A 26,942-nucleotide genomic window follows, 5' to 3' on the forward strand; every position below is an offset into this window, starting at 1 on the left:
CAGTGTCTGTCACATGGTAAGTGGTTAAACCCCTGAGCCTGGCATCTGGGAAGCCGGCATCCAGGCTCCACCACCGTCTAGCTCTGTGGCCATGGGCAAGCTAGCTGACCTTGCTGTGCCTCAGGGTTCCCATCTGTACAATGGGACCAATGGCACCTGCCTCCGAGGATGGTCGTGAATGAGCAGAGGGAAGTCTGGCTGAGGGAAGGATCGCTGCCGTCCCTCACTGGATCTGCACGGCGCATTTCCTGGGTGAGAGTGTTAGTGTCATCGTAGAACAGGCCTTGGGGGTCCTACAAACCTGGTTCACACCTGAGCTCCATCACATGTCATGGTAACATCAGATCTCTGCCTCAGTTTCCCCATCTGCAAAATGGGATGATGATAATAGGTATTATGATGCAACAGGAATCCATGTAGTATGGTCACCTGTTACAATTGCTGCGAGACTTAAGAAGAATAATGCATTTAAGCACCGCAGAAAGAGTAGCCCCTACTCTCTGCAACTAGAAAAAGCCCCAAGCACATGCACAGCAATGAAGACCCAGTGCAGCCAAAAATAAATTAAAAAAAAAAAAGATTAGTGCATTGAAAGTAAGGGCTTTGTAAACATTCGCTAGCATCCTTGGCTTCTTCCTCCCAGAGCCCTGTCTCCCCCACCCTGCTCTCCCCCCGCAGAGGTCGCACAGAAGGCCAGGTTTCATTTTCCTGCTTCACCGTGTGGCCTGCAGGGACCCAGGGCGGCCAGAGCCCTCATGACCCAGGTGCCTGGGTGAGCACTCGCAGATCCCAGCGGGTGTCTGGCTGCAGAAGCATGGGAGTTGATGAAAAGCCATCTCTCCGAGTCCTCTCTTCCTGGACACCCAGCCTCAGGCCGTCTTGTCTGGGCCTGGCACCAGAATGGAGGCCACATGGCGGTCATCTGGAAGGCAGATCCGGGGAGGCAGGACAGGTTGTGGAAGAGGAAGGAAGCCAGTTTGTGCTGAGACCAGAGAGAAACCTTCCCTGGGAGCCAGGTTCCTGCTCCATCTGCTGCTCCCCAGCAGCCGCTGCCAGGTGGAAGGAGGAGGCCTTGACCCTGAAACGGTGGACAGGGGGAGGGTTGCTTGACCTTGAATGTCCACAGTCGTATACATGTCTGCCTTGAAGCCCCTGACCTTCCAGCCCTGCCCCTCTGCTACTTCCAACTTCAGACAGCTGCCTCCCCAGGGGGGCCCGCCCACCACCACCAGGACCACAAGACTTATTAGAGCCCAAGCTACGTACACAACACCTCTCAGGGCCCTCACTGCGGTTCAGCTCTGCACTCTGTCCCCACCTGTCCCCACTGACCCCCGTAGCATCCCCCGCCCCCTGCATCCCATCTGTTCATCTCAGGCACCTGGAGCCTCCACCCAGTGTCCAGGTGCCACTCATCCTGGCCTTGTTTGTAAGGAGCATCCCTCCTGGCCCCAGGACACAAAACTAGGGGTCAGTCCATGAGGACACAGGGTCTGGCAGCACAAAGAACCACCCAAATCTCCACCTTCTTCGACAGCCTTTAGTGATAACAGGCCCCAGTGGATTCCCCAGGCAGCCTTAAAAGGGGAAGCAAAGAGAGATGATAAAAAAACAAAGAAAAGAAAAATTAAGGGACACAGCAGGTGGGCGAGGTGAGTGAGGGGGAGAAGAGGAGGCTTTGTTGCCAGGCAATCAGGCCCTCAAGCCCTTTCCAGTCTGTTTGCATATCAATAAACAGTGCAGATTTAGCACCAAGCTGGGGGCACCCACTTCTCTCCAAATCTCCTTCCTCCCTCACCAGTGTTCACCTCTGGCCTTGGAGAGGTGGGCCTGGCTCTCCACTGCCCAGCTGAGGCCCTGAGGGCAGCGGCCTACACTGGATAACCTTACACAGGATGCAGTCTTCCTTCCCCGGAAAGCCCAAGGCTTCCCACCCCCACCTCCACCCCGCCCTGCCTGCCAACTACCACTGCTGATTGAATGCCAAGTGCCTGCCATCGGTGATGGGGTGTGCACAGGCAGGAAGCAGCGCGGGATAGGCAAGGTCCAGAGATGAGCCCTAAGCCACTGGGACAGTAGGGAAAGCTCTATGGACGCTAGGGGGTCAGCGGCCAGTGGACACACACCCAGAAGGACCCCTGCCCTGGCATGTTCACCCCTGAGCAGGTGAGGTATATACACCCACTCCTGGTCCATATCTGCAGACACAGGTGGGACCCACAGGAGAGGCCATCAGGGTCACACCAGTGCCCACCAAGCTGCAGGGAGCACTGCCCCAGGACTTGGAGGTGGTGGCCCCAGAAATGAGCAACTCACTGCTAATATAACCCACTTACCCTCTGGCTGAAGGTGAGCTAATGACGGTTTCACAAGCAGGAGATGGGGGTTTTGGGGCCCTGTATGTCCCCAGAGCCAAGTTCAAGAGAAGGAAGCCGGTGTAGGGTCAGGAGGACGGGGAAAGGGGGGCTGTGACAAGAATCAGCAAATCTGAGAGTGTCTACCTGGCCTGGACCCGGGACGAGCCAGGGCTTTATTTGCGTATGAGAATGGGAGAGGTTGACAAGCCAGGCGTGAAGGAAAAGAGAAAGCAGAGGCGAGGAGATGCTGAAGGAACAAGGGAGGGAGGAAAATCAGGGTGAGAAGACCCAGGCCCCTTCTTTGCCCCAGCTGGGCTCCCCCTACCATGAAGGATTTATAGACACCCCACCACCCCAGAGCTTGGGGGAGTCCTCCCCTGGGGAGCGGACGCTGTGCCCTCCCCCAGTTTAATGAACACATCTCCCCATCTCTAATTAGGTGGAACAAACAACTTGAACCAGAATTTTTATTTCCCAGAAAAGCACACGCCCGGACACAGTAAATATGTCATTAATCATCTTTCCCGGCGAGGAGCACCCTGGGTGTGGAGAGCGGGCAGCAGTCAGGGGCCTAATTAGGAGCTGGAGCCCTTGGCTCCCCTCCTACCGGCACCCAGATGGCCCTGCTCCCCAGCACCCCACGAGCAGATCAATCCGAGGGTACCCGGGCAGACTGAAATTTATGTAAATGTCCCTGGTTAGCACAAGGAAAAGTAAAGAAAGGGAGAGCGGGGAAGAACAATAGGATCTTCCTCCCCACCTCCCCCACCCCAACCCCGCGGTCTTATTTTCATCCAGGAAATTGTGCTTATTATCGCTTGGCTATTTATAGACGCGTGAGGTCTGCTGAAGAGCCAGGAGCCAGTGGGTTACTATGGTGCAGCGGAGAGGTTCCGGCTGGCAGTTTGACCACGCCCACTCTGACCCCACTCCTGGGGCCAGCCTCCAGATTAGCACCCTGGCCCTGAGGCTGAGCTCCAGACATTCAGCCCTGGGGCTTCTGGGACTGACCATGACACCCTCCCCCATCCTCTCTCCCAGATCCCTCTGCAGCAGGGCTGAGACCACCACCCCACGTCCCAGGAAGGAAGATGGATGAGAGCTGGCCTGGGCCCAGGCGGTTTCCTCCAGCAGAGGAGGAAAGTCCCCAGACTGCTGCCCTGCTCTGTGGGTGTCTCCACGTCTGAGTCTGGCTTTGTCTATAGCGGGATGCGCTATCCTAGATGGAGGCTCCGAGCCTATTCTCCTAGTGCAGGCCACGGAACTGAGGACCCAGAGTCGGGGTCCAGCTGCCTGTGGTAGCCGGTGCTTAGTCGCTCTGTCATGTCCGACTCTTTGTGACCCCATGGACTAGAGCCCACCAGCCTCCTCTGTCCATGGGATTCTCCAGGCAAGAAGACTGGAGTGCGTTGCCATGCCCTCCACCGGGGGATCTTCCCAACCCAGGGATGAGGTCTCCCGCATTGCAGACGGATTCTTTACCATCTGAGCCACCAGGGAAGCCCAAGAATACTGGAGTGGGTAGCCTATCCCTTCTCCAGAGGATCTTCCCAACCCAGGAATCGAATTAGGGTCTCCTGCATTGCAGGCGGATTCTTTACCAGCTGAGCCACTAGGGAAGCCCTCAGCTGCCTACATGTCTCTACTAAAGGGAGGCTACTAAATCCGCTAACTGTTGCCCTCTCAAAGAGGGGATCACACCACCCGGCTGGCTTACAGGCCCTCAGGAAGCTGCGGTGGGAGGTCGTGGCTCAGGGCTCACCATTCTCCTGTGCAAATCCCTGCCGTGCCCAGTGAGTTCCTGACTCACTCCAAACTCAGTTTTCTCTCCAGTTATCTGGGAGACAAGGCTCCCTTCCTTCCAGGGTTCTGCGAGGATCAGAGACGATGTTGTGGTTACTTTCAGGGAGGTTTTGAGGAAGTAGAGTCTGTCCATCTCTTCCTCAGCTCTAGTAATGGGGAAAATAAGATCAAGTTCCTTCCTGGGGTGAACTGAGCACCCACCCCAAGCCAAAATGGCCCTCCTGCCCACTGCACCTCCCCAGTGGGCACCCACCTTTGTGGGCCACCAGGGAGTCAAGGGTTCAGGGTACCAAACTGATGGGGAAGTAGCTGGAGGCAGTGTCCGCGGGTGGGGAGCGGGTACCGGCAATGGAGAACGGCTGCCATGAGGAACCAGCGCGTGGTCAAGAGGAAGCCGGGGGGCCTTTAGGCCTGCGTCAGCGTCTAGGGCTGCTGCAACCAAGTACCGCAGCTCGGTTCTTCAGACAACCAAAATGTATTGGCTCACCCTCGTAGAGGCGAAAATGCTGAAGTCAAGGCATGGGCAGAGTTGTGCTTCTTCCAAAGCTCCCAGGGAGAATCTTCTAGCCTCTTCTAGTTCCTAGGGGCTCCTGGCCTTCCTGAACTTGTGGCAGCATCATTCCAGTTTCTGCTTCCTCCTTCCCTTGGCCTCCTTCCTTGTGTCTCCTTGTATTTTCTTCTTCTTACAAGGACACCCATCATTGGATTCAAAGCCTACGCTATATCCAGGGTGATTTGTCTCAAAGATCCTTAACTAACTACTAATTACTTAACTAAGTTGTGAAGGCCCCATTTCCAAATAATCTCACATTCTGAGGTTCAGGGTGGACATGAATTGGGGTGGATGCTCTTCAATCCACTCCAGGATCCTGTTGCTTACATCACTGCCACCAACTCAAAGTGAGTTAAATCAAGCTCCATAACCGCTCTTGATCACACCTGTTTTCTCAACTGCTAAATGAAAGACGATGGCACCTGTCGTGTCTGTGGCTTAGTCTGAGCTCCAGTGAGGTCTGGTAGTGAAATGATTGAAAACTTGAGTTTATACAGGCACAGTAATGAAATGGTCAGTGTGTGCTGATTCTTCACGCGTCTCCCCCCAGCCCTGCCTTTACCCCCATTCCCCAAGCTGTGCACCCTTCTGCAGCCAGCGTCATTCCCGCGGCCACAGCACCTGACTGTTACCCCCGTCTCAGCGCTCCCTACACGCCCAGGGACACCCCCAGACCAGAGGCAGAATAGTTACAAGTTCATTTTTACATAGCACCGGCAGCCTGGTTTCCACTGGGCCCAAGCTGGTTTCTTCTGTGTCTGGGTGGGCAAGTCACTTTCCAGTTCCTTTTTCCTCCTGAAGCCTGGCGTTCAGCCAGGCCAGGGAACCAGGGGTGACCTGTGTCTCTGCACGGAGATGGGCGCCCCTGGGTGTCCTGAGCTGACCTCCCTCTATCCACAGCGCTCCTTCCTCCTCTCCGAGGCTGGCGCGTGTCCTGCCCCACCCGCCCAGCTGTCCCAGTGATGAGTAACCTGGGGCCTTCTTTCTCCCTGCCCAACGCATAGACCCTTCTCCGAGATGGCAAGCGTGAGAGCATTGTGAGCACCCTCTTCATTTCCCCCGGCGATGTGGAGAATGGGCAAAGCATCGTGTGCCGAGCCACCAACAAAGCCATCCCCGGAGGGAAGGAAACCTCAGTCACCATTGACATCCAGCGTGAGTACTGACCTGGCTAGGGGCAGGGACCACCCGGCATTCCTGCCCGGAGCACAGGTAGGGAGAAGTAGCCAGGCCGGGGCCAGACCCCTGCAGGATGGCTGAAGGCAGGACCTGGGTCCGTCAGTCCTAGGGACTAGTGAGTTTGTCTGGCACCCAAGGACCGTTGTGTCCTTGTTTCTGTCACAGGTGAGGGTGACAATCCCCTTAAAAACATCACTGGGGATTCCCTGGCAGTCCAGTGGTTAAGATTCCGCTTCCACTGCAGGAGGCACAGGTTCGATCCTTGGTTTTGTATTCTCCATCTTCACCAGCTATTAAACCCTCCTCCACCTCCATCCACACCAAGCAGAGGGCTCTTCCATTCCCCATCCAATGAGAGCCAGGATCACCAGGGCTCTGGGCAGGCCAAGGACCAGGGTGATGGGAGGGAGACTCTCGCTTTAAAGATCATGTAAGTTCAAGGTCACTCTGGGAGGAGTGTCTCCCTCCCCTACCCCAGTACAGACCCCACTGTCCACACCCACCTGCTTCTTACGTGCAGCAGATATGGCATCAAGCCGCAGGCCCAACCATGGAAAGAAAGCAAGGTATGGGGGGATGGGGTAGTCTGTGGCCCAGAAAGGCTCTACTGCCCATGAGCTGTGTGGGCCTGAGTTGGTCATGTCACCCTGGGGATGCCAGTTCCTAGTCTCATTTGACTGAGTGACGTCCAAGGTCTCTTCTTGCCCTGGGATCGACCGTGAATCCGAGGTCTCTCCAGACACAAGCCAAATCTGGGAGGAATGAGGGAGAGAGCCACAGACATCCAAGCCTCCTGTGCCAGGCTGCCTGTCGTGGCCACTGTGCAGCCCCTCCGTCCTCTCCTCCCACCCCCTGCCCAGCTGGTCAGGAGGCCTGTGCCAGCCACAGAACCCCCACAGAAGCGACCACCTGGTCGCAGCTCCCGGGTCCTGGCAGGAGAGCCTTGGGGGGGAAGCTGTGTTTCTGCGTCACAAAGCAGAACCTCTCTGTCAACAAGAAAGTCATCATCATGACAGTAGTCCGCCGACTATTAAAACACGTTCCTCTGAACGCGCGCTAATGCCATGATGAATTACCAGGGCTCACAGGCGACAGTCTGCCCCGGAGGAGGATGCCGGCCTCGCCCGGTCTCTGGGCCGCGCTGGCTTTCTTTCCAGGGACGTCTCAGCCACCCCAGGAAGGAGGCAGCAGGAATGAGGTCAAGGTGAAGCCGAGAATCCAGGTGCCCGGTTTCCTAGATGGGCCCCGTCCGAGGCAGTCCAGAGTCGTGGTTAAAGCCGCAGCATCCTTCCTGGTTGGAATTCTGGCTCTGCCACTTGCTGAGTGATGCCGGGCTGGTTATTTCACCTGTCTGTGCCTCGGTTTCCTCATCTGTATGTGGAGGTAACGGTGCTTGGCTCATGCACACACTGGCTGGAAGGATTCAGTGAAATCATTCAGGCAGAGACCCCAGCGCAGCACCCAGCACTCATCGGGGTGCACCTGCCCCTCCCCAGTGCCCTCAGCCCCCACAGGGAGGGGAGGTCTGCATCCACTCATCTCCCCCTCACCAAAGTGTCTGCTCGTGCCTGCTGAGCAGAACAGGCTCTCTCTGCCCCCTCCCTCCTGCTCTCCGCTCTCCCACCCCCACGCATCCCTTGTTCATTCAATAAGCGTCCAGCTGTTTACTGTGGACACCACAGGCTGGATCAGAACTGCCTTTGCAAACCTGCTCATTTTCTCAGTCAACCACGAAGCATCCAAACTCAGCAAAAACACATTTGTTGTTTGTTTCCCTTGGTCTTTAGATGTTACCCAACGGAAGACAAAGCCCCCAGATTGAGTAATGGGAGAGAAAGCTTAACACCCCCAAAGTCTCCCTGCATCTGGACTCTGCATCCAGCTGCCAAGCTTCAAATGGATGTGCTATAAAATCACTGAGTCATGGAGTTTCTCTCCTTTCTCGTCCCTTCCTGGATGTAATACTTCCCCCGAACGTGCGTGCATGCGAGCGCGCGCACACACACACACACACACGCGTGTGGAGGCAGGCTGCTGATGGAAACTCTAACAGACTCTCAGCTGTAACATCTGTTCAGTGCGATCTCAGTTCCACCAGCTACATCAAAGCTGCCCCCCTGCAAGTTATGCAACCGACATCACAAATGGGATTATGATCATGTTTAATAGTCGGATATGACATAAACTATTTATACCTCCGGAGCCGGGCGGACTTCTGAAAATTCATATCCTGCACATGCAGAGGAGAAGTGTGGAGAGAGGGGTGTGGGCACCTCTGGGCCTGGGGTGGAGGCTCAGATGAAACCGGCCAGTGTGGAAGGTTCCCAGGGTGTAGGGGGAGCCTGTTCTCCTGGGTACTGAGGATGCTGCAAAGAGGTGGGGAAGCTTCAGGAGACAGGCGTCCACAGGGTAACTGAGAAGGGCAGCTCGGTGGTAGAGAAGGGAGCAGGGGAGGGGAGCAGACAGCCGGAAGGGTCCTCCAGCAGGCGTGTGCTTCGCCTCTCTGGCCCTAGAAGTCTCAGCACTTTATAAATGACAGCCAGGTGGGGACCGGCCTCCTGGAGCTGCCCCACACGTTCTGTGGCTGGTTTCTAGAGGCAATTGAACTAGCCTTGAAAACTGGTGGTTTCAGCTGGGTGGGCCAGCAGACAACCCACTCAGGTGATGGGAAACAGCCAGGAGGAGGCTGCAGGGTTCTGGGGGTGTAGCTGTCTTGGGAGATATGGGCAGAGCTCTCAAGGCAAGTCCTGGCCACTCGTCTTTGGGTCCGCTGGAGTCACGCTTTAAAAACCAGTGTACAGAGCTTCCCTGGTAGCTCAGTGGTAAAGAATCTGCCTGCTAAAGTGAGAGATGTGGGCTCAGCCCTTGCTCCAGGAAGATCCCACGTGCTACAGAGCAACTGAGCCTTTGCACCACAACTCCTGGCGCTCTAGAGCCCAGGAGCCACAACTGCCAAACCCACGTGCCGCAACTACTGAAACCCGCGCACCCTAGAGCCCATGCCCCGCAGCAAGAGGAGCCACCACAGTGAGAAGCCTGCACCCCGCAACTGGAGAGTAGTCCCCACTCGCTGCAACTAGACAAAAGCCCACGCAGCAGCAAAGACCCAGCACAGCCAAATAAATACAGAATTATTTTGAAATCATTCTTATTTAAAAATAAATGAATAAAAACCAACTTTGAGGTCACTGAAGTAGCCAACACTTCCCCACAATTAACTCTCCAGGAAAAGGCAAGCAAGTCACAGGAGACATTCCCAGAATTGTGGTCCCATCCAGAACGGATGTGGGGAGAACAGCTCCAGCTTGGCCGACTACCTGCTGCTGTCAGGAACCAGCATTCTCTCCCGCGTCTTAACAAGCTGTCTGCACACCCCAGTGCAGCCCTATGGGTCATCTCCCCCCAAGCTGGGCACCCCAGCAGGCAGCTTGAACACCAGCAGGGCACAGGGAGGGCACACTGCCAAGCAATCCCAACCCCGGGGTGGGTGAGGCTCTGTCTGCAGCTGGGCGGCTGCACAGTTGACTCTCGAGGGGCTCAGGGATCCCTCTGTCGTCTCAGCCAGGAGCTAAGCCAGGTAGTTGGAGCCTTGCTCCTCCGGTGGTGCCCTTCATGTACACCCAGAGCGGGTCAGCATTTTCCAGATGGTCTCCGAGAAACCAGCTTTCTTTCTTCTTTTTCTGAAAACGGCGTGGACCCCCAGCAAGTCCTCCTGCCCTCCCAGCATAGAGCTGTGCCTATAGATAAAGTCTGGCAGAAGATGCAGCCCCGGGGCCTGACTAGGACATAGGGACCAAGCTGCCCTCTTCACTCAGCCTAGAGCTGAGCTCCAGCCAGACCTCCAGGCCCCAACAAAGAAGAAGCGCGGTACTGCCTGTCGTCTCCGCTCCCCTGGAACGTGGACCATGCCTGGGGTGCTAAGGCCTGGGCACCTTCCCTGGAGCACAAGGAGGCCCGGCTTTCAGAGCGGGCCCTGAACTGGCTTCCCCTGAGCTGAGGAGGGCCAGGCCGCCTCGGGGTCTCTTTCCCGGCTGATTGCCCACCTCTGATCTCTGCTGTGGATACCGCCCCCTCTGTCTCCAGCTCTCTGTCCCTCCGGGCCTCTTTCCTCTATGTCTCATTATTGTCTCTGGCTTTTCCCCCAGCACCTTATCGCTTTCTGTCTCCATCTGTTCAGCCCCCCTTGGTCTTCTGGCCTTAAGTCTAACGTTTTTGTCTGGCCGTGCGTCTCTCTGAACATGTGAGTCTCTCTCGGAGCCTATCCGTGTCCGCTGTGTTTCTGCGCTTCCTCCCTCTCGGTCTCTCTTTCTCCTTCCCCCACCCCCATCTTCACATCTTTCCTACACAGGCGTCTGTCTGCCCGCGCCCCGCTCCGTCCCTTCTGCATGACCTGTGTCTCTGTCTCCCCGTCTCTCTCTACCTCTCTGACTTCCTGTTTCCTCCCCCTCTGACCATTTCGCACTTGAAAGCCGGGCTTCATCGTATGGAGTGACAAAGATGAGCCCTGCCTGGGGAGCTGAGGGCTGAGGGACACCCGTCAGGACTCAGCAGAGATGGTTAGGCTTGGGGAAGGCTGTAGGTGCCAAGGTAACAGATGCACCAGAAACTTGACACAGAGAGACGCAAGACGGACATTTCCAAGACAGAAAGTTCGTATTTAAAGGGACTTAGTATCCACAGCCTCCTCGTGGGCCCCCCACGCCCTTTTCACACCTCTCTTTCCTGCAGTGCTTTGTTGCCCAAAGCTGGAAGGTAGGCAGCAAGCACCCTCTGGGGCCCAGACAGCCCTGCCTCCAGGGTGGCTGCTCATTTAAACACCAGCCTTGAATCCATCCCTGATGCTGGGAGCGATCGAGGGCGGGAGGAGAAGGGAACAACAGAATAGGAGATGGTTGGATGGCATCACCGACTCAGCGGACATGAGTTTGAGTGAACTCCGAGAGATAGTGGAGGACAGGGAAGCCCGATATGCTGAAGTCTGTGGGGTTGCAAAGAGCTGGACACAACATAGGGACTGAACAGCAATAACTTGAGTCCATAGCAGGAGTCCTGAGCCCTGATTCGGGCACTTCCAGGGACGAAGGGAGCCCCCTGCCGAGGCCCCCAGTTTTCTGGGGATCACCAGGGGAGTGGCTGCTGTGAGAGACCCTGGTGGTGGAATTGCTGGCCTTTACCCTCACACCGTGTTCCCCCAAACCGTGGCGCACACAGCACCGCAGTCTGCAAGGCCACCTCTCCTCTCCGCAGATCCCCCACTTGTCAACCTGTCGGTGGAGCCGCAGCCAGTATTGGAGGACAACGTGGTCACATTCCACTGCTCGGCCAAGGCCAACCCCGCAGTCACCCAGTACAGGTGAGAGGCCCTGCCGGGGCGGTCCCTCATCACCCCTGCCTGTCGCAGAGCTGTCACCTGTGGTCCAGGCGTCCAGCACGGTGCTTGGTCTGCTGTGGGTGTCCGGGACCCTTCCCCAGCACACCCGTTCACCCCTCCCTGGCCAGGTGGACTTCACCTTTTCCTCATGAACACATACTCCCTTCCTGTGAGATAGAAGATGTCACTGCTTCTGTTTGCACAGCTTCTGTACCCCTTGTTTCTGAAAGGAAGGAAAGAGACTCAGGAGAAAAAGCTAAAACAAGCCAGCACGGCCAATCAGATCCAGACTCTAGTCCTGTGCTCACCCATCCGGTCCCCTGGTAGGGTGGGGTTGCCAGGACCGCCGGCCCTGCCCATCAGGCACCCAGATTCATCATCCCCACGGTCCCCCGCCGCTGTTGCTCGCCACACTGATGAAGGCCTCACTGTTTTTCACAAGCCTGTCCTTCCCTGTTGAAGGTGGGAAGTGCTGTTCAGTCACTTACAGCTCTCAGCGTGGAGCGCGTGTGGCAGACACTCAGCACTCCAGAATGTGGGCTCGTGGACTCTGTAAACACACAGAGTGGCCCCTCTGGGCCTCCTCCTGCCTGGGCACCACCACTGCAGGAGACTTCCAGATGCCAGTGACCTCAGAGGCGCTCCAGGGCACACTCAGACACTCCCCGCCATGGCCCGCACTCTGCCCCACTCCTTCCCCCAGCCCAGACCTGATGGTGTCCCCCCACCTCTGAGATGGTTATAAAGCCCCAGCATCACCCAGTCCCAGGGACGCTGATGGTCCCAGACTCAGAAACAAGCCCGCCAGTGGGAGTGGAGAACAGAGCCCAAGAGAGGCAGCGTGGCCCCAGAGGGCAGAACCTGAGGAAACGGGTCAAAGAAGCAGCCACAGGTTCAGGCTAGACACAGGCGACGCTCCCTGCAGTGCAGATAATTAATGCTGGAACCAGAAACCCAGGGAAAGCACAGAGTCTTTATCCTTGAGGATATTTTTAAATAGGATGAAAACCATGTGTCCTCTGGGTTTAACCATTCATCGGGCTAGAGGCAGGAGAAAGATTAGATGACCTCCAGGCTCCCTGGAGTCCCGCGGCCCTATGGGTCCAGGGGGCAGGACTGGCTTGGCGGGGACAATGACAAAGCTGTGGCAGGAGATGCCCAAAGCATGTGTTTTTCTCTGGGCTTCCACCCTGCACCTGCGAGGCCTGGGCTCCATCCACAGACGGGCTCTCTCTGCTATTCACTTTCTGCTCACAGGCCTTACACACCAGGTGTCGCGTGCCCGGAAGCAATCTCTCATGCCAGCTTCCCTGGGCACCCCTTTGCTGCCGCTGACACCCTACCCAAGCAGACACACCCACATTCATCCTTATATCATGACAATAATAAGGCATAAGTCTACATTTGAAGACATCATCTAGAAGCAAATGTGGCAAGATATTGACCACGTTTGGTGGGTCTAGGCGAAGGGAGTACGGCACTTTACTGGATCGGTCTTGTGACTTCTCTATAACAAAGTTATGTTTAGTTTTTAAACTACAAAGTTAATGAGCCAGGACCTTCAGGTTTCCGCAGGTTCTGGGTCCCTGCGGTTTCCCTCTGTCTCCATCCTTTCCCGCAGCTCAGAGCCTGGTCAACCGTCAGGCACAGAGAAGGAGCCAGAGACACAGGCAGGTCCCCTGCAGGTTTGACAGGTGTGGACCTGCTCTTCCTTGCCTCCCTCCCTCCTGGCCCTCCAACTCGCCAGAGGCCCCACAAATGCTTCAGTGTGGGTCAGGCACCCTCCAGGGCTCCAGAGGTTTTGGGGGAGCCCTTCCGGCCTCCAGGGACGTGTCAGGGAGCCCCGGCGGCCAGGAGGAAGGGAGTGGCTAGAGGAGGCGGGTGTCTATGCCCACTCCCTGTGGCTCAGCCCCTTGGCCTCCAAGAGGGCTCCCCCAGCAGGCAGATGGTCCTTCTGAACGCGGTGTTGGGATCCAAGAGGAAAGGCCTTGAGCAATCTCAGCACCTAAGTACTTGGATTTTTCCCAACTGAACTGGACGGGACTAAGGGATCTTTGTTTTTTAACTTCCGCCTTGGTCTTGATTGTTTCCTCTTGTTTCACACAAGAGGTTGTGATCTCAGAAATCAGAGATGCGCCCTGGTCCTCCCGAGCACCCAGCAAGGGGCCCCGGGTGGATGTGGGAGCCCATCCAACTGGACTCATCCGTCACTTGGCTGGACTGGCCGCCTGGAGCGAGCACACCTGAAGCACATCTCACCTGCCTCTCTGCGCCCCTCTGAGGTCTCAGGGCCCCCACCCCACCACGCAGGGAACAGGGCAAGGGGGTCTACCAGCCAGTGTGAAAGGCGGGGCTGTGGAGGACAGTCTGTTGGCAGTGACACGCCAACCTCCTGATTGTGTGATGTAAATAATTAATCTTCTTACATCTGCTCAGGCCAAATTACACATTGATTGGGAAAAGCTTAATCTGACTCCTGTTCCAAGGGGCTGAGCGAGGCGGTGGAAACAGTGGTGGGGGCAGCGGGGAAAGGGGGTGGTGGGAGAGTGAAGGGCCTGGAGGAAAGAGGAGGAGGAGGCTGAGCTGATAAACTGGAGAAGAGAAGAGATGGGGGCGGAGGGGAGGAGAGGCTGGGGAGATGGGACCGGAGGTGGGACGCCAGGGGCGGAGACGGAGGGCGAGCTGGGAGAGAGTGGGACTTGCTCTCTGGCTCACCCTGGTCCTGTGACCTGCTGCTTTAGTGAGTGGGTTGAGCTTCTGGAAGGGATCCCTCCGAGGGTTTTTGTTGTTGTTTGAGTAGTTTTTGTGGGGGGGGTTGGGTACAGAAGGGGAATAAAGACAGGGAAGAAAAAGAGTGGCTGAGTGAGATGTGAGCTGGGGACTCGTGCGGTGACCCCCAGAGACCCAGCCCCACAGCTGGCCTCCTGGGACCCTGGGAGAAGACCGTCTCTAAGTTTCTCTCAGTGCTACCCCATTTCTAAGGTGGGCACTGGCCCTGGGGAGCTGGGAGCAGCAGCTACACAGCTTTCCAGCATCTCTTCAGTCTCCCTTCTTTGAATCTGAGAGGGGAAGCCAGACTGGTTGGGGGAAGAGGAGCCCCATGTGGCCAGGAGCGCTGAGTTCCAGGCCGGAGATAGCCCCAGCTGTTCTGCGTTCCTGGGGGCCCCAGTAGGGAGCTTTCACCCTGCTTACACTGAGGGACCTCAGACGGGCAGGCAGAGAGCCCCCTCTTCCCCCAGGAACCCCCAATAATGGAAGAGGACTGCCCAGCAGAGCCTGCTCGCTGGGGCTGTGGGCAACCAGGGGCAGGAGTCCAGGCCGGGCAGGAGTCCAGGCCTGGCAGGAGGGTCTCACCTGCCTCCTCCCAGCCCAGCCGGCTGCCCCCTCCTGGCTGCAGGGTGAGTGGAGCAGGAGCTGGACACCGATCCCCCACTGTGTGTCCCAGGCTGAACTCATCCGCCTCAGGTGGGAGCTGTGCCTGACTGTTAAGTGTGGTCATTAAATTAAAGTTAGAGATTGAAATGATTCATGAATAACTCATAATGGGTTGTTGGGAAGCTCCTTCAGCTCTTGGGGAGCTATGGTTCGCTCTGTTGTTAAACTGTAATTGTTATTATTAATTGTCTTCTTAATAACGATCTGACACTAATTCAGGATAATAACTGCACAGTGCCAGCCTGGTGCTCTGTGCGATACTGGGAGACGGCCACCTCCCGAGCCGGATGGACTGGCTAAGCAGGAGCAGGTGGAGGGAAGGGCAGGGCCCAGGCCTCTGTTACCCCAGGACAGAGGGCCCTGAGAATGTGGCTACCTGGAGTCGTGGTCCCAGGATAATGGGGGCCTCCCCAGCCCTGGCAAAGACATGCACTCCTGGGACTTCTTGGTGGCCCAGTGGTTAAGACTCTGTGCTTCCACTTCAGGGGGCACGGGTTCGCTCCCTGGTCAGGGAACTAAGATCCCATGTGCCGCACGGTAGCCAAAAGCAAAACAAATTTAAAAAGACATGTACCCAAAAACAGGCCTGATCTACAGTAGGAAGCACCTGTTGAGAACTTGTGTGTTTTTAAAAATAGATGGCTGGATGGCATCACCAACTCTGTGGACATGAGTTTGGGTGAACTCCGGGAGTTGGTGATGGACAGGGAGGCCTGGCATGCTGTGATTCATGGGGTCGCGGAGAGTCGGACACGACTGAGCGACTGAACTGAACTGAACCATAATAAGAGTAAACCAGGGAAAGCTCTGATTCTCTCTCCTTGCGCAGCTGTAAGGAGAGCCCCCAGCCTCACACACATGGGCACATGCACCCCTGGGGTGCTCTGCCATGCAGACAGCAGGCTGTCTGCTGAACCAGGACAGTGATCACCGCCCCAGGGCCAGACCCAAGATACCCATCAGTCAGTTGGCCAATGAAAGAAGTCAGCATAGCTGTCTTCCCATCACCCCCACCAACACAACTGCTGGTCCCATAAAAGCAGTGCTGAGACAGCCCACGTCCCCAAGGAGCAGAGCCAGGATGGGAGGCAGAGGGTGTGGAGGAACATGAGTAAGTAGGAGAGGGCTGAAGGGCTTTCGGGAGAGAGGGGCACTATGATGGGACCCACTCTGGGGACAGGAGTCAGGACAGGGGAACTGGGAGAGCTGCCCGAGCAGGAGGGCGGGCAGTCGAGACCATGCCTCCCTCCATCAGCGTCTTGTCTTGTCTGGAAATCAAGCTTCCTGATGCCCGTGCGTGTGTGTACACGTGTGTGTGCAGGTGCACACGCGTGAATGGGCACACACCACTAGACCGTGGCCTCTTCAGTCACGGGCTTGGCCTCCTTTTCCAGTGTGGTCCAGACTAGACCCCCAGGGGAGCTCAGAACAGGACAGCCAAGCTGCCCATTGGCTGGCCAGCCACGTGGGCAGACCCACTGAAGAGCCAACCCACCTCCCTCCAGAATAGCCCATCAATCAAGTGCTGCTGGCTACCTGGTGACCCACAGCCCAGAGCCCACCACCCCAGCAACCCCTTCCTGAACCCCAAAAGTAACCTGCTGTGGAGGCTCCCCCAAGGGACCCCTCGGGGGCCTGCCCCACCCTGCCCCTCGCCAGGCCTCATCTTCCAGCGGGAGGTCCGCACCAGCCCCAGTGCCTCTGTTGCAGGTGGGCCAAGCGGGGCCAGATCATCAAGGAAGCCTCGGGGGAGGTGTACCGGACCACCGTGGACTACACGTACTTCTCGGAGCCCGTCTCGTGCGAGGTGACCAACGCCCTGGGCAGCACCAACATCAGCCGCACGGTTGACGTCTACTGTGAGTGGCTCAGGCCTTCCCGGGCTCACGGGCTCTGGCTGGTCTCCGCTGTCGGCTGGAGGAACCATCGTGGGCTCGTTGCCCACGACATAAGAATGCCTCCCAAGCTTGGAATCCATGCCCTTTACAGAAAACGTCCCCACGTACTGTTTCGTGTTTATCTTGACCCTCATAATCTCCCAGGGAGGGGACTTCCCTGGCGTCCAGAGGTTAGGACTCTGTGCTTTCACTGCAGAGGGCGAAGGCTGCATCTCTGGTTGGGGAACTAAGATCCTACAAACCGTGCAGCATGGCCAAAAAAATCTATTAAATTTTTTTTAAAAAAATCATCTAGGGAGGCTAGAATTCTTATTCCCAGCACCTAGATGAGGGGATGGAGGCCTGAAGTCACACAGCAAATGAGCAGAATGAGGACCAAGATGGGTCAGCCTCCCATCAGGGGCTCACCGCTGGCCAGGCAGGGACCCTCGGGGAGCCAGCCCTCGGCTGTGTTCACAGCATTGACCGTCAGCTCGCCCACAGCCCTGTACAGATTCAGTAGCACTCTTACAAACTTTATTCCTGACCCCCTCACCCCCACCCGCCTCAGCAGGAAGCGCGATGACTCCCTGTTTGCATCAGGGGACTCTTGCGGGCCTCCTGACCCTGGTTTCACACCTGCTCCCTGAAGGCAGCTCTCTGCACACCCTCCTGTCACTGCCCCTGAAATCCCACTGCTGCACCTGCTCTGGGGACCCAGGCTCCGTCTGCAGGGGCTTCTGGTTAGGGCGGGGTAGGGGCAGGAGGGGTGTGGGGAAAGGACCTGAAGGTCTCCCCTTCAGTGATTGAAAAGGAGGAGGGGCAGGGCCAGATAAGAGGATAATGGGGGCCGGGGGTGACACCGCACAGGAGGCCTGGTATCCCCCACTCCTTATCTCCCAGCCCTGTGGTAGCCCTGAGAGGGGTTGCATGGGGAACTTGACTCCAGGTTACCTGCTGAGGCCTGAAGGAGTTGGGCAGTGACTTGAAGGCAGACAGTGATTCTGGGGTGGGAGGCAGGCCCCTCCGTCCACACCCTGGGGCCAGGGTGGGGCTTCCTGGGATCAGGACAAAGGGAAGAGGATGGGAGAGTGCTGGGGTGCAATTCCAGGCAGAAATGGGGCCAGAGCAGCTTTTTCTGGGCCTGAAGCTGCCTACTTCCACGGTGGGCCCCAGGGAGGCTGGGCTGGGGGAGAGGGGTCCTCCTGCTTACCTCCCAGACCAGGCCCAGACAGGCAGAGGCCTGACCTGTAAGGGAATGGGCTGGCGTGGATGGACGGGGCAAGCGCAGTGGGGGAGAGGGGCAGACAGGAGGGTCCCGCACCCCGCCCACCACAGCCCCGTCTCCTCCCTCCTCCCATGGCAGTTGGGCCCAGGATGACCACAGAGCCCCAGTCCCTACTCGTAGACCTGGGTTCGGACGCCGTCTTCAGCTGCGCCTGGACAGGCAACCCATCCCTGACCATCGTCTGGATGAAGCGGGGCTCAGGCGTGGTGAGTCCACAGCTGGGACCACAGAGAGCCTCAAGGCCGGGGGTGGGGAACTGCCTCCCGGAGCCCCTCTCACTCACACACTGGAGATGAGAGCCTCCCATGTAAACTGCAGGAAGAGGGGCCCCAGAAAGGGGAGAGGGCGCCCCAGGTACCCACACCTACCCCCTTAGCCGTACACACGTTCAGCCAGTGCAGTGTCGCCCTGTCGTGAACCTTATGACAAAAGCAGGTAGTCACCAAGACGCTGGGGGGTGAAAAGCCCCTAGAAAGGTTTTTCAGCTTTCCCTTAATAGTCATCACCTTCAGCTTTGCGGTTAAGCCTGGCTTTCTCCCTGTTTTTTCCTCTTTAAAAGTATCTGTGTTCTTTAGAGGAGGAAATGGCAACCCACTCCAGTATTCTTGCCTAGAAAACCCCATGGACAGGGGAGCTTGGTGGGTTACAGTCCATGGAGTCTCTAAGAGCCAGACACGACTGAGCAACTTAAGTACAAGAGTTTCAGACCTCCCTCCTCCCAGGAGGACCAGTGAAAGCCTCAGGCAGGGAAGCAGGGGGGAAAGTGACCTCGGTGTCCCCTACTGTGTGTGGACACTACACTGTCCTCCGAGTGTCACCGCCTCATTATAGGGGTAAGGAATGGACCTCAGAGAAGAGAACTAGAGCCCAGAGCTACACAAGGAGGCACCTCTGAAGCCGGGATCTCAACTCAGACATGGAATGCCAAAGCCTATTTCCTTCTCATCCCTCCAAAAGTTAGTATGTTAGTCTCTCAGTCTTGTCCAACTCTTTGTGACTCCATGGACTGTAGCCCCGCCAGGCTCCTCTGCCCATGGGATTCTCCAGGCGAGAATACTGGAGTGGGTTGCCCTTTTCTCCTCTCAACTCAGGGATCGAACTCGGGTTTCCCATATTTCAGGCAGATTCTTTACCACCAGAGCCACCAGGGAAGCCCCAAAGTTCATCCCAAAGGGACGCTGAAATGACTCAGGACAGACAGATCCAGGACCCTCACAGAAGCTCTGCTTCAGGATAGTCCTTCTCTCTCACTCCAGCCTCCCCCGGCCCCCATCGCTTAGGGCTGCAGCATCTTCAACCTCACAGGGTCTCACAGACCCTCTGTGAGGCTCACAGGGTCCTCTGTGCTGGGGCTCCCCCCATAGGATGGTCCGCCTGGCACGCTGTGTAATAAGACATTCTGCCCCCTACCCTACCCCGGGGTTGTTAACTGAGATGCTGCAGATCTAGCCCACTCCCGCCCCCGCCCACCTCTCAGCCCTTCTGGTTCAGAGACTGAGCCCAGCCCCTACTCTGGGCGTCTGACCCTCTCCACGTCTCCCAGGTCCTGAGTAACGAGAAGACCCTGACCCTCAAAGCCGTTCGCCAGGAGGACGCGGGGAAATACGTGTGCCGAGCTGTGGTGCCCCGGGTGGGGGCTGGGGAGCGAGAGGTGGCCCTGACTGTCAATGGTAAGACCCCACTCATGCCAGGGCGGGGGTGGGGGCTAAGAGGGTCCCGGGCATTGCTCCGAGGGGTTGATTTTTGCTCTGGGTCTATAGCCTTCCATTCACCTCTTCAAGTCCACATCAGAACCCAGCCCTGACGTGAGGAGGGACCCGGGTGGTTTCCTGGTCACTTCCCTCCTGTGTGCTGCTTCCACGAGACCTCAGCCCTAAGAGTGATGGCTGATGGATTTTTTCCTGACCAGGTGAAAGGGTCAGAGGATCACTGGGCAACCAACATAGACCCCACATCCATCTGTTGACCTTGGTCCTTGGTCCTGGCGAGGAATTTCAGAGGGCATCTCTGCGACTCCTGGTCTACCTCTTCCCTTTGCATTAGAACCGGTCAGCCGGGAAGACCCACCATCTCCACAGGGCCACGTTCAAGGGGTCCCCTGAGGGCAGGGAACTGGTCTTATTATATATAATAAGGTCACAGCAGAGCGGGAGAGAACACACTGTGAGTTACCAGAGAGCCGTCTCGTGAGATGTTAAGGGCTCGGGGCCTGGATCAAGGGATGCAGAAGGTCACAGAGAAGCGGGGACCCAGCTCAGGTCAGACCCAAGAAGGCTGGAGCAGCGGGACAGGAATTCCATGTTCCCGCCATCCTGTGTGCTCGGCAGCCAGGTCGGCTGGTCTGAGGGGTTGAGGATGCTAAGGGCACCCCGACCCCGCGTTTCCAGTCAACTTCCCTCTGCTGGGTTTCGTTTCTGTGTGAGCCCCCTGCTCTCACATAGTCTGCCTCTGATCGAAGCCCCGAGGCTCTAAGCCCCGGCAAGAACCGAACCACCGACCCAACTCTGTAGGGCTGCTGCAGACCAGAGCCCAGGCGAGGGGCTAAGCCAAGACCCCGAAGTCAGCCCAAGTGGCTTCATCTCGACCCAGGAAGCTGCCACTGACAGCCTCATCTGGCCTCCCCTTGCTAGAAGCTGAAACCAGCCTGGCACGTCCTCACCGCACCCTGCTCCCTCCTCTGTCCACTGTTGCGGTTAGCCAGCCTGCTCCGTCTCTTTCTTCTCCCTCGTCCCCACCCCCAGAGGGAGGGTGAATCCGCTCAGACCCCGGAGCCATCTGTCCCGGGCAGAACCTGGTCTCGGGAGCCTTCCTGCCTTTCCTATGTGTCCCCAGGATGCCACCAATAAACTGGTGCTGCAGGGCTAAAAATAACAGCATCTGATCGCGCCTCCGTATATCCATGGCAACATGGGCTGCAGCCTTTTCCTGCTGGCTCCGGTGGTGTCTGACACTCGGCTCCTCCAGCACAGGCCTTGGTAAAATCAGTGGCCTCCCCACTGCCCACTCTGGGAGGATGTAGCGAGTCGTGCTGGCCCATGACTGCGGCCAACTCCACTCCTATGGCCGTGACCAGTCCAGCTGGGGCTGTTCAGACTCACACGTGGCCCCGCAAGCCTGAAGCTTTTCAAGGAGCATCCTCATGTCTGGGGGAAGAATGGTAGATACAGGAGAGACTGGAATGCATGTCACTTCAGACTTTCAAGCATTTTCCAATGGGCATCAAAGCGGTTTCTCAAGGAGGGAACACACTCCTCAGAGGGACACTCCTCTTGGATGGGACACCCCAGCCTCGGCCCTGGAGTCTTCCAGGGTGTGATCTGTACCCTCCAGTGTTCTTCTTTCCAACCCTCTCCTCTGCCTCCAGTCCTTTGGCACAGGCTCCCCTTGGCCGCCAGGAAGGGAAACACCCAAGAGACCAAAGTGAAGCGAGGAGGCAGGGGGATGAATGAACTGGCCCGCAGAGAGGACCCTGCCAGCCCACACTGGAGCAGACTTGGGAATGAACTTATCTGTACTTGTGTCTGGAGAACAGGTCGGGGGATGGTGAAGACCTTTGGGCAGGGCCTGAACCCACCGGACCCACACTACCAACAAACCCCAAATGAGATGAGGTTCTCATCCAAATGCACCCAGGCTGGGGGATTACTGCTGGCCATCGCCCTTTGGGGAATAAACTTGCCTACATCTCGACTGATTGGGCTCAACCCTGGGATTTGCAGAAATGGGCTAGAAAGCATACTACTGCTGCGTTCTGATTCCCCTGTCTACCCTCACCCGGATTTCTGTTTTCTTATAAGAAGCCCTTATACGTGTATGCATTTTGTTGTTTAGTCGCTCAGTCATGTCTGACTCTTTGCAACCACATGGACTGCAGCAGCCAGGGTTCACCATCTCCTGGAGTTTGTTCAAACTTGTGTCTTTTGATTCAGTGATGCCATCCAACCACCTCATCCTCTGTCACCTCCTTCTCCTCCTGCCCTCAATCTTTCCCAGCATCAGGGTCTTTCCTGGTCACTTTTAGAACAGCTGAGACACCCCACCCCACCCCCACCAGGGAAACCCTAGTTCCTGGGAAATGAAGGCAAAGAGGTTTTATGGGATCATCACTTTCTGCCCAGCAGCACGCCTGCCTTTCAAAAGCCAAAGGCTTCTTGGTGCTAAGGGACCTAAGAGAGAAACCCCTTAGGGTGGGAGCCCTTATTATGAGGGTCCCCCACAACACCCAGCGCCAAGCCATTTCCCATCCTGAACGCAAGAGGAATCACCTTGGCGATTCCCACGACGTTTCTCCCCTTGGCTGAGAGCTACTCATGGAAATGCAAATCTGCTAATATACAGCGAATATGTTTGCAGCAATTTTTGTTTTGTTCCCAGCATAAATCTGCCCATCCTCCAGGTCCCTTGCTTTAGTTCTCTTTCCTGCCACCTAAGCCCCAAACTTTACCCCAGGGATTGGGAAGAGGGCACAGGGTTTCTGCCCCTGCACCCCTCGCCTCAGCCACCCAGTCCAGCCAGGAGCCCAAGTCTCCTCCGTCCCAGTCTCACTGCCAGGTGGGCATCATGAAGGGATGACTTGGGTTAACAAACAGGCAGAAATGGACGGGAAGCACTGCTGGATTCCTGGTGGACCTTCCAGGCTGTCCGATATGGTAAATGAGACAGGTGTCCCCGGGGACATCCATGATCATGACCCGTACACCCACGCACACCTGGGCCGGATGTGATAACGTTGAGGTCAGCTTTGGAGCCACGGTCCCACCTGGGCTGGCTGGTATGTACATGGAGGCAGACTAGATGAAGAACTAAGGGATCTCCTGAGACCCCTGTGAGATGAAGGGCTGTGAACGTATCCAGCCCAGTCCCTCTATGTGGGGTGATTCCCCACTCGGGGGAGGGACTCCTTTTATTTCCCTTCCTGCCTGGTTTGCTTGGCCGGCCAAGGACACTGATTTGTTAGGCAAGCACGCCCTCTACTGGAGATATGAGGGAATGGTTTGAAATCCAACAGCTGACCTAAGGCGGAGGTGACTTTAGTTTGCCAACAAAGGTCATAGTCAAAGCTATGGTTTTTCCAGTGGTCATATATGGATTTGAGAGTTGGACTATAAAGAAAGCTGAGTACTGAAGAATTGATGCTTTTGAACTGTGGTGTTGGAGAAGACTCTTGAGAGTCCCTTGGACTACAAGGAGATCCAACCAGTCCATCCTAAAGGAAATCAGTCCTGAATATTCATTGGAAGGACTGATGTTGAAGCTGAAACTCCAATACTTTGGCCACCTGATGTGAAGAACTGACTCATGTGAAGACCCTGATGCTGGGAAAGATTGAAGGCGGGAGGAGAAGGGGATGACAGAGAATGAGACAGTTGGGTGGCATCACCAACTCGATGGACATGAATTTGAGCAAGCTCCAGGAGTTGGTGATAGACAGTGAGGCCTGGCATGCTGCAGGCCATGGGGTCACAAAGAGTCGGACACGACTGAGTGACTGAACTGAACTGACTTTAGTTAGGGGAGGTGACATTACCTTCCTTCCTGACACCTCCCCCACTCCCTTCTCCGGTTTACCGCCTCCTTCATAAAGCTTTCCCCGCCCACCAGGTAGATTTCTCTCCTGTGAGGTCCGTTAGCACTTTGCCTGGTGTCAGCCTCACCTCCTTCTATCACCACCACCACCATCTTCTATTACAGCTCTTCATGTCTCTGGGAACCCTGATTTACAGGCATTCCCTCACTCATCTTCCCCTGAAAGGTTTATGACTGACGCCTCCTTTATCCCTTATGCCCCTGCTAAATGTTTGCTGAATGACTGAATGGATGTATAAAATTCTGAACTTGCTGCAAGGGGTCCAGCCGGGGGCCCGCCCCTCCCGAATCTCTGATATGATGCTGTCTCCCCAACAGGACCCCCCATCATCTCCAGCACCCAAACCCAGCATGCCCTGCATGGGGAGAAGGGCCAGATCAAGTGCTTCATCCGGAGCACGCCACCTCCCGACCGCATTGTGAGTGCCTGGGGGCGGGCTTTGGGGGGGGCGGGCGGTGAGCAAGGGGCACAGCCGCCACACACACACACACACTGGACAGTCCGGTGGGTCATCTCTGCCCACACACACACAGTGGACACACACACACACTGGACAGTCCGGTGGGTCATCTCTGCCCACACACACACACTGGACAGTCTGGTGGGTCATCTCTGCCCACACATACACACTGGACACACACACACACACTGGACAGTCTTGTGGGTCATCTCACACACACACACACACACACACTGGACACACACACACACTGGACAGTCTTGTGAGTCATCACACACACACACTGGACAGTCTGGTGGGTCATCTCTGCCCACAGCTGCTCAGCCATCTGGCTGGTCAGTCTCACCTCTGCTCGCCCTTTCTTATTGGGAAAAACTATTCCTTGGGAAAGCATCAGAAAGACAAAAGTCACAGGCAATTTCCTATCTCAGGATGGGGTGTGCTCCTCGCCCATGGGTGTGTTTAACTCCGCTCTGCCTCTCAGCTGTGCCTCTGACCGCATTCTGCATCCTGGGGGTAGAGGAGAAAGAGGGCAGCAGAAGGAAAAGATAAACCATCTCTTCCCTTTCCTGGGTTCAAGGCCAGCCGTTAGCAAAGTCGTAAACAGGAAGCAGTTATAGTCGGCAGACCCCTCTCTGCACCTCCGGAGGCCTCCTCTGCTTGGCTGTCCATGGAGGATGCTGCCCCATTTATCAAGTTTTCCCTGCAAAAGCATCACTCCATTCTCCCTGCCCCCTTCCTCCAAAGCCTGCTCCCCGCAAGGCAGTGAGGCTGAGGGAGCCCGACTAGCTCACTCCTGGCCCTCCTAGGTATTTGCCTTTTGTAAAAGTGGGGTCTTCCAGCCAAGTTCAGCTGAAACTGGCGGGAGCTGGGGCAGAAAAAGAAGAGAGGCAGCCCAAGGTCGGGGTGGTCCTACCGGAAGACTCAAGTTCACAGGGCAGCTTTACCTTTCCCTAGGGACGGCGGTGCCAGAGTGGCGGTTGGGGGCACATGCCCGACAACTAAGGTGCCCTCCTGTAGAGGAAGACGTTGTTAGAGTTATACACTTCCTCAGGGGTTGAGCTCGTTCACTGAGTCACACAAAAATGGCAAGAGTTCATACATAGGACTAATACCTGTGTTTCTCTGTTCCTTTCGCTCTTTTCATTGTTTTTAAAGTGTAATGATATTTCATTGCAATGGGACATTATCAACACTATGCCATTGTAGATCATATCCAGTCCACCCCTGAGCGTGCTCACACAGTGTTTGTCTTCAGGAAGATGGCAGTCGAGGCCAGGGGTTCTCAACGGGGGGAGTTCTGCCCCTGGGGAACGTTTGGTGACAGTGTGGGATGCAGTTAAACACCCCCACAGAGCCCAGGGCACCCCCCACAACCAGGAGTGACCTGGACGCGGCTCGGGGCTCATCCACCCCACCCTCCAGCGTTCGTTCTGTTGCCGAACACTGCAGCAAGAAGGGTGGGGTACGGTGTGCCTGAAATGGGTCTGCGAATCAGTAAGCCATCACCATCCTAAGCCGAGCTAGACGCAGATTCTCTCAGAGCACAACCTTTCTACAAACAGACGTGCAGAGGAACAAAACCAGGCTCAGTAAGCCTGGGACTAGTCTTCACCACCTGTCAGGGGCGCCATCTGAAGGAGGGGCTCCCATCGCTACCCCAGGGCGCCCTGCTCACCCAGGGAATATGTTCCCACCCAGAGCCGCATAGGGACCCTTGTCGATGGAAACACCCTCTGAGGTGGCCCAGCCTCTATGCATGCGAGTGTGTGTGTGTGTCCGCGCACGCGTGCTGTCTGGGGTGGTGGGTGTATCCGTGTTGTGATGCGTGTGCATGCTGTGCTGTGTGCACACGTGTTCTGATGTGTGCCGTGTCACAGTGATCACGACTGTGGACCTGGCCGCGTCCACCCGGGGGCGGGGAAGCCGCCCGGTGGCCCTGGGGGGTGGTCCTGGGGGGTGACCTCCTGATTCTGTGCACTCGGGCAGGCCTGGTCCTGGAAGGAGAATGTGCTGGAATCGGGCACATCGGGCCGCTACACGGTGGAGACGGTCAGCACGGAGGAGGGCGTCATCTCCACGCTGAGCATCAGCAACATCGTGAGGGCCGACTTCCAGACCATCTACAACTGCACCGCCTGGAACAGCTTCGGCTCCGACACCGAGATCATCCGGCTCAAGGAGCAAGGTGGGGCGGCCAGGACTGCCAGGTCCATGGGCCGCAGCCGCTCCCTGCAGGGGAGCCCAGGCGAGGTCCTCCAGGGTCCTGGGGACACAGGGCTGCCTCCAGGGTGCCCCTGCTAAGCTGAGGGGTGACCCTTGCACTGTCCAGTCCCTGGTGTGCAGGGGGCCAGGCTCAGCCATCTGTGGTTCCCCGGGGGACACAGGAGACACGTGGAAACCGCTGCGCTGGGAAGGAGATGCCAGCCAGAGGGCAGTGCTCAGACCCGCAGGAGGGAGCCTCAGAAGGGCATGCAGGGGGTTCCAGAGAAGCTGGGCAGGCAGTCCGCCAGCAGCGCTCCGGGTCCTGAGGTCGGCTGCAGGTCTCACCCCTTTTCCAGGGGGTTAGTCCAGGACAGACAGGACGGTCCAGGGGGCCTGGGCCCTGGCAGCCTCTGACCCCTCCAAGATGAAGGCCCACCCACAGGCTGCCATGCCTTGGAAGAGATTCTGGGCTGAGCAGGTGGTCTCAGCTGAGCCCCGGGGGCCTCAGGGCTACCCTGTGGATCCCGCACTGCTCCCAACACCTCCTCCCTAATAGATGCTGCTTTGCATAATGCTTTGCCCACATAATTTGCATAATATCATCCACACATCATCCCAACCCTCCCAGTCCCCTGTGGCTTACCCTCCGTGTCTTCCCCCAGTGCCCCCACTCCTGTGCCCTCCCCTTAGTGTTCACACCCCCACCTCCTCAGAATCACCCCCCCACCCCACGTCTCTCTCTCTCTCTCCAGCCCCACTCCCCTGGAGCCTCTAAGTCAATCTGAACCAACTCCCAAGTTCAGGTTGGCTAGTCCAGATCTTGGGGT

The 26,942-nt window shown here is 56.8% G+C and overlaps 1 protein-coding gene across 1 annotated transcript in view; it reads left to right on the plus strand.

The window, feature by feature from the left end:
* Window positions 1–26,942, plus strand: part of KIRREL3 (kirre like nephrin family adhesion molecule 3) — a 620,470-nt gene that overhangs the window by 582,780 nt on the left and 10,748 nt on the right. The window contains exons 6-12 of the mRNA XM_088832222.1: window positions 5,718–5,868; window positions 11,140–11,245; window positions 16,409–16,557; window positions 17,942–18,069; window positions 19,407–19,533; window positions 23,768–23,868; window positions 25,900–26,098. Of these exons, the coding sequence (XP_088688348.1) occupies window positions 5,718–5,868; window positions 11,140–11,245; window positions 16,409–16,557; window positions 17,942–18,069; window positions 19,407–19,533; window positions 23,768–23,868; window positions 25,900–26,098 (961 nt within the window). The remainder of the gene's footprint in view (window positions 1–5,717; window positions 5,869–11,139; window positions 11,246–16,408; window positions 16,558–17,941; window positions 18,070–19,406; window positions 19,534–23,767; window positions 23,869–25,899; window positions 26,099–26,942) is intronic.

Source organism: Moschus berezovskii, chromosome 25 (genome assembly GCF_049115385.1).
Source record: "Moschus berezovskii isolate FMDL1 chromosome 25, NW_MosBer_1.0, whole genome shotgun sequence".
NCBI classification, from domain to species: Eukaryota; Metazoa; Chordata; class Mammalia; order Artiodactyla; family Moschidae; genus Moschus; species Moschus berezovskii.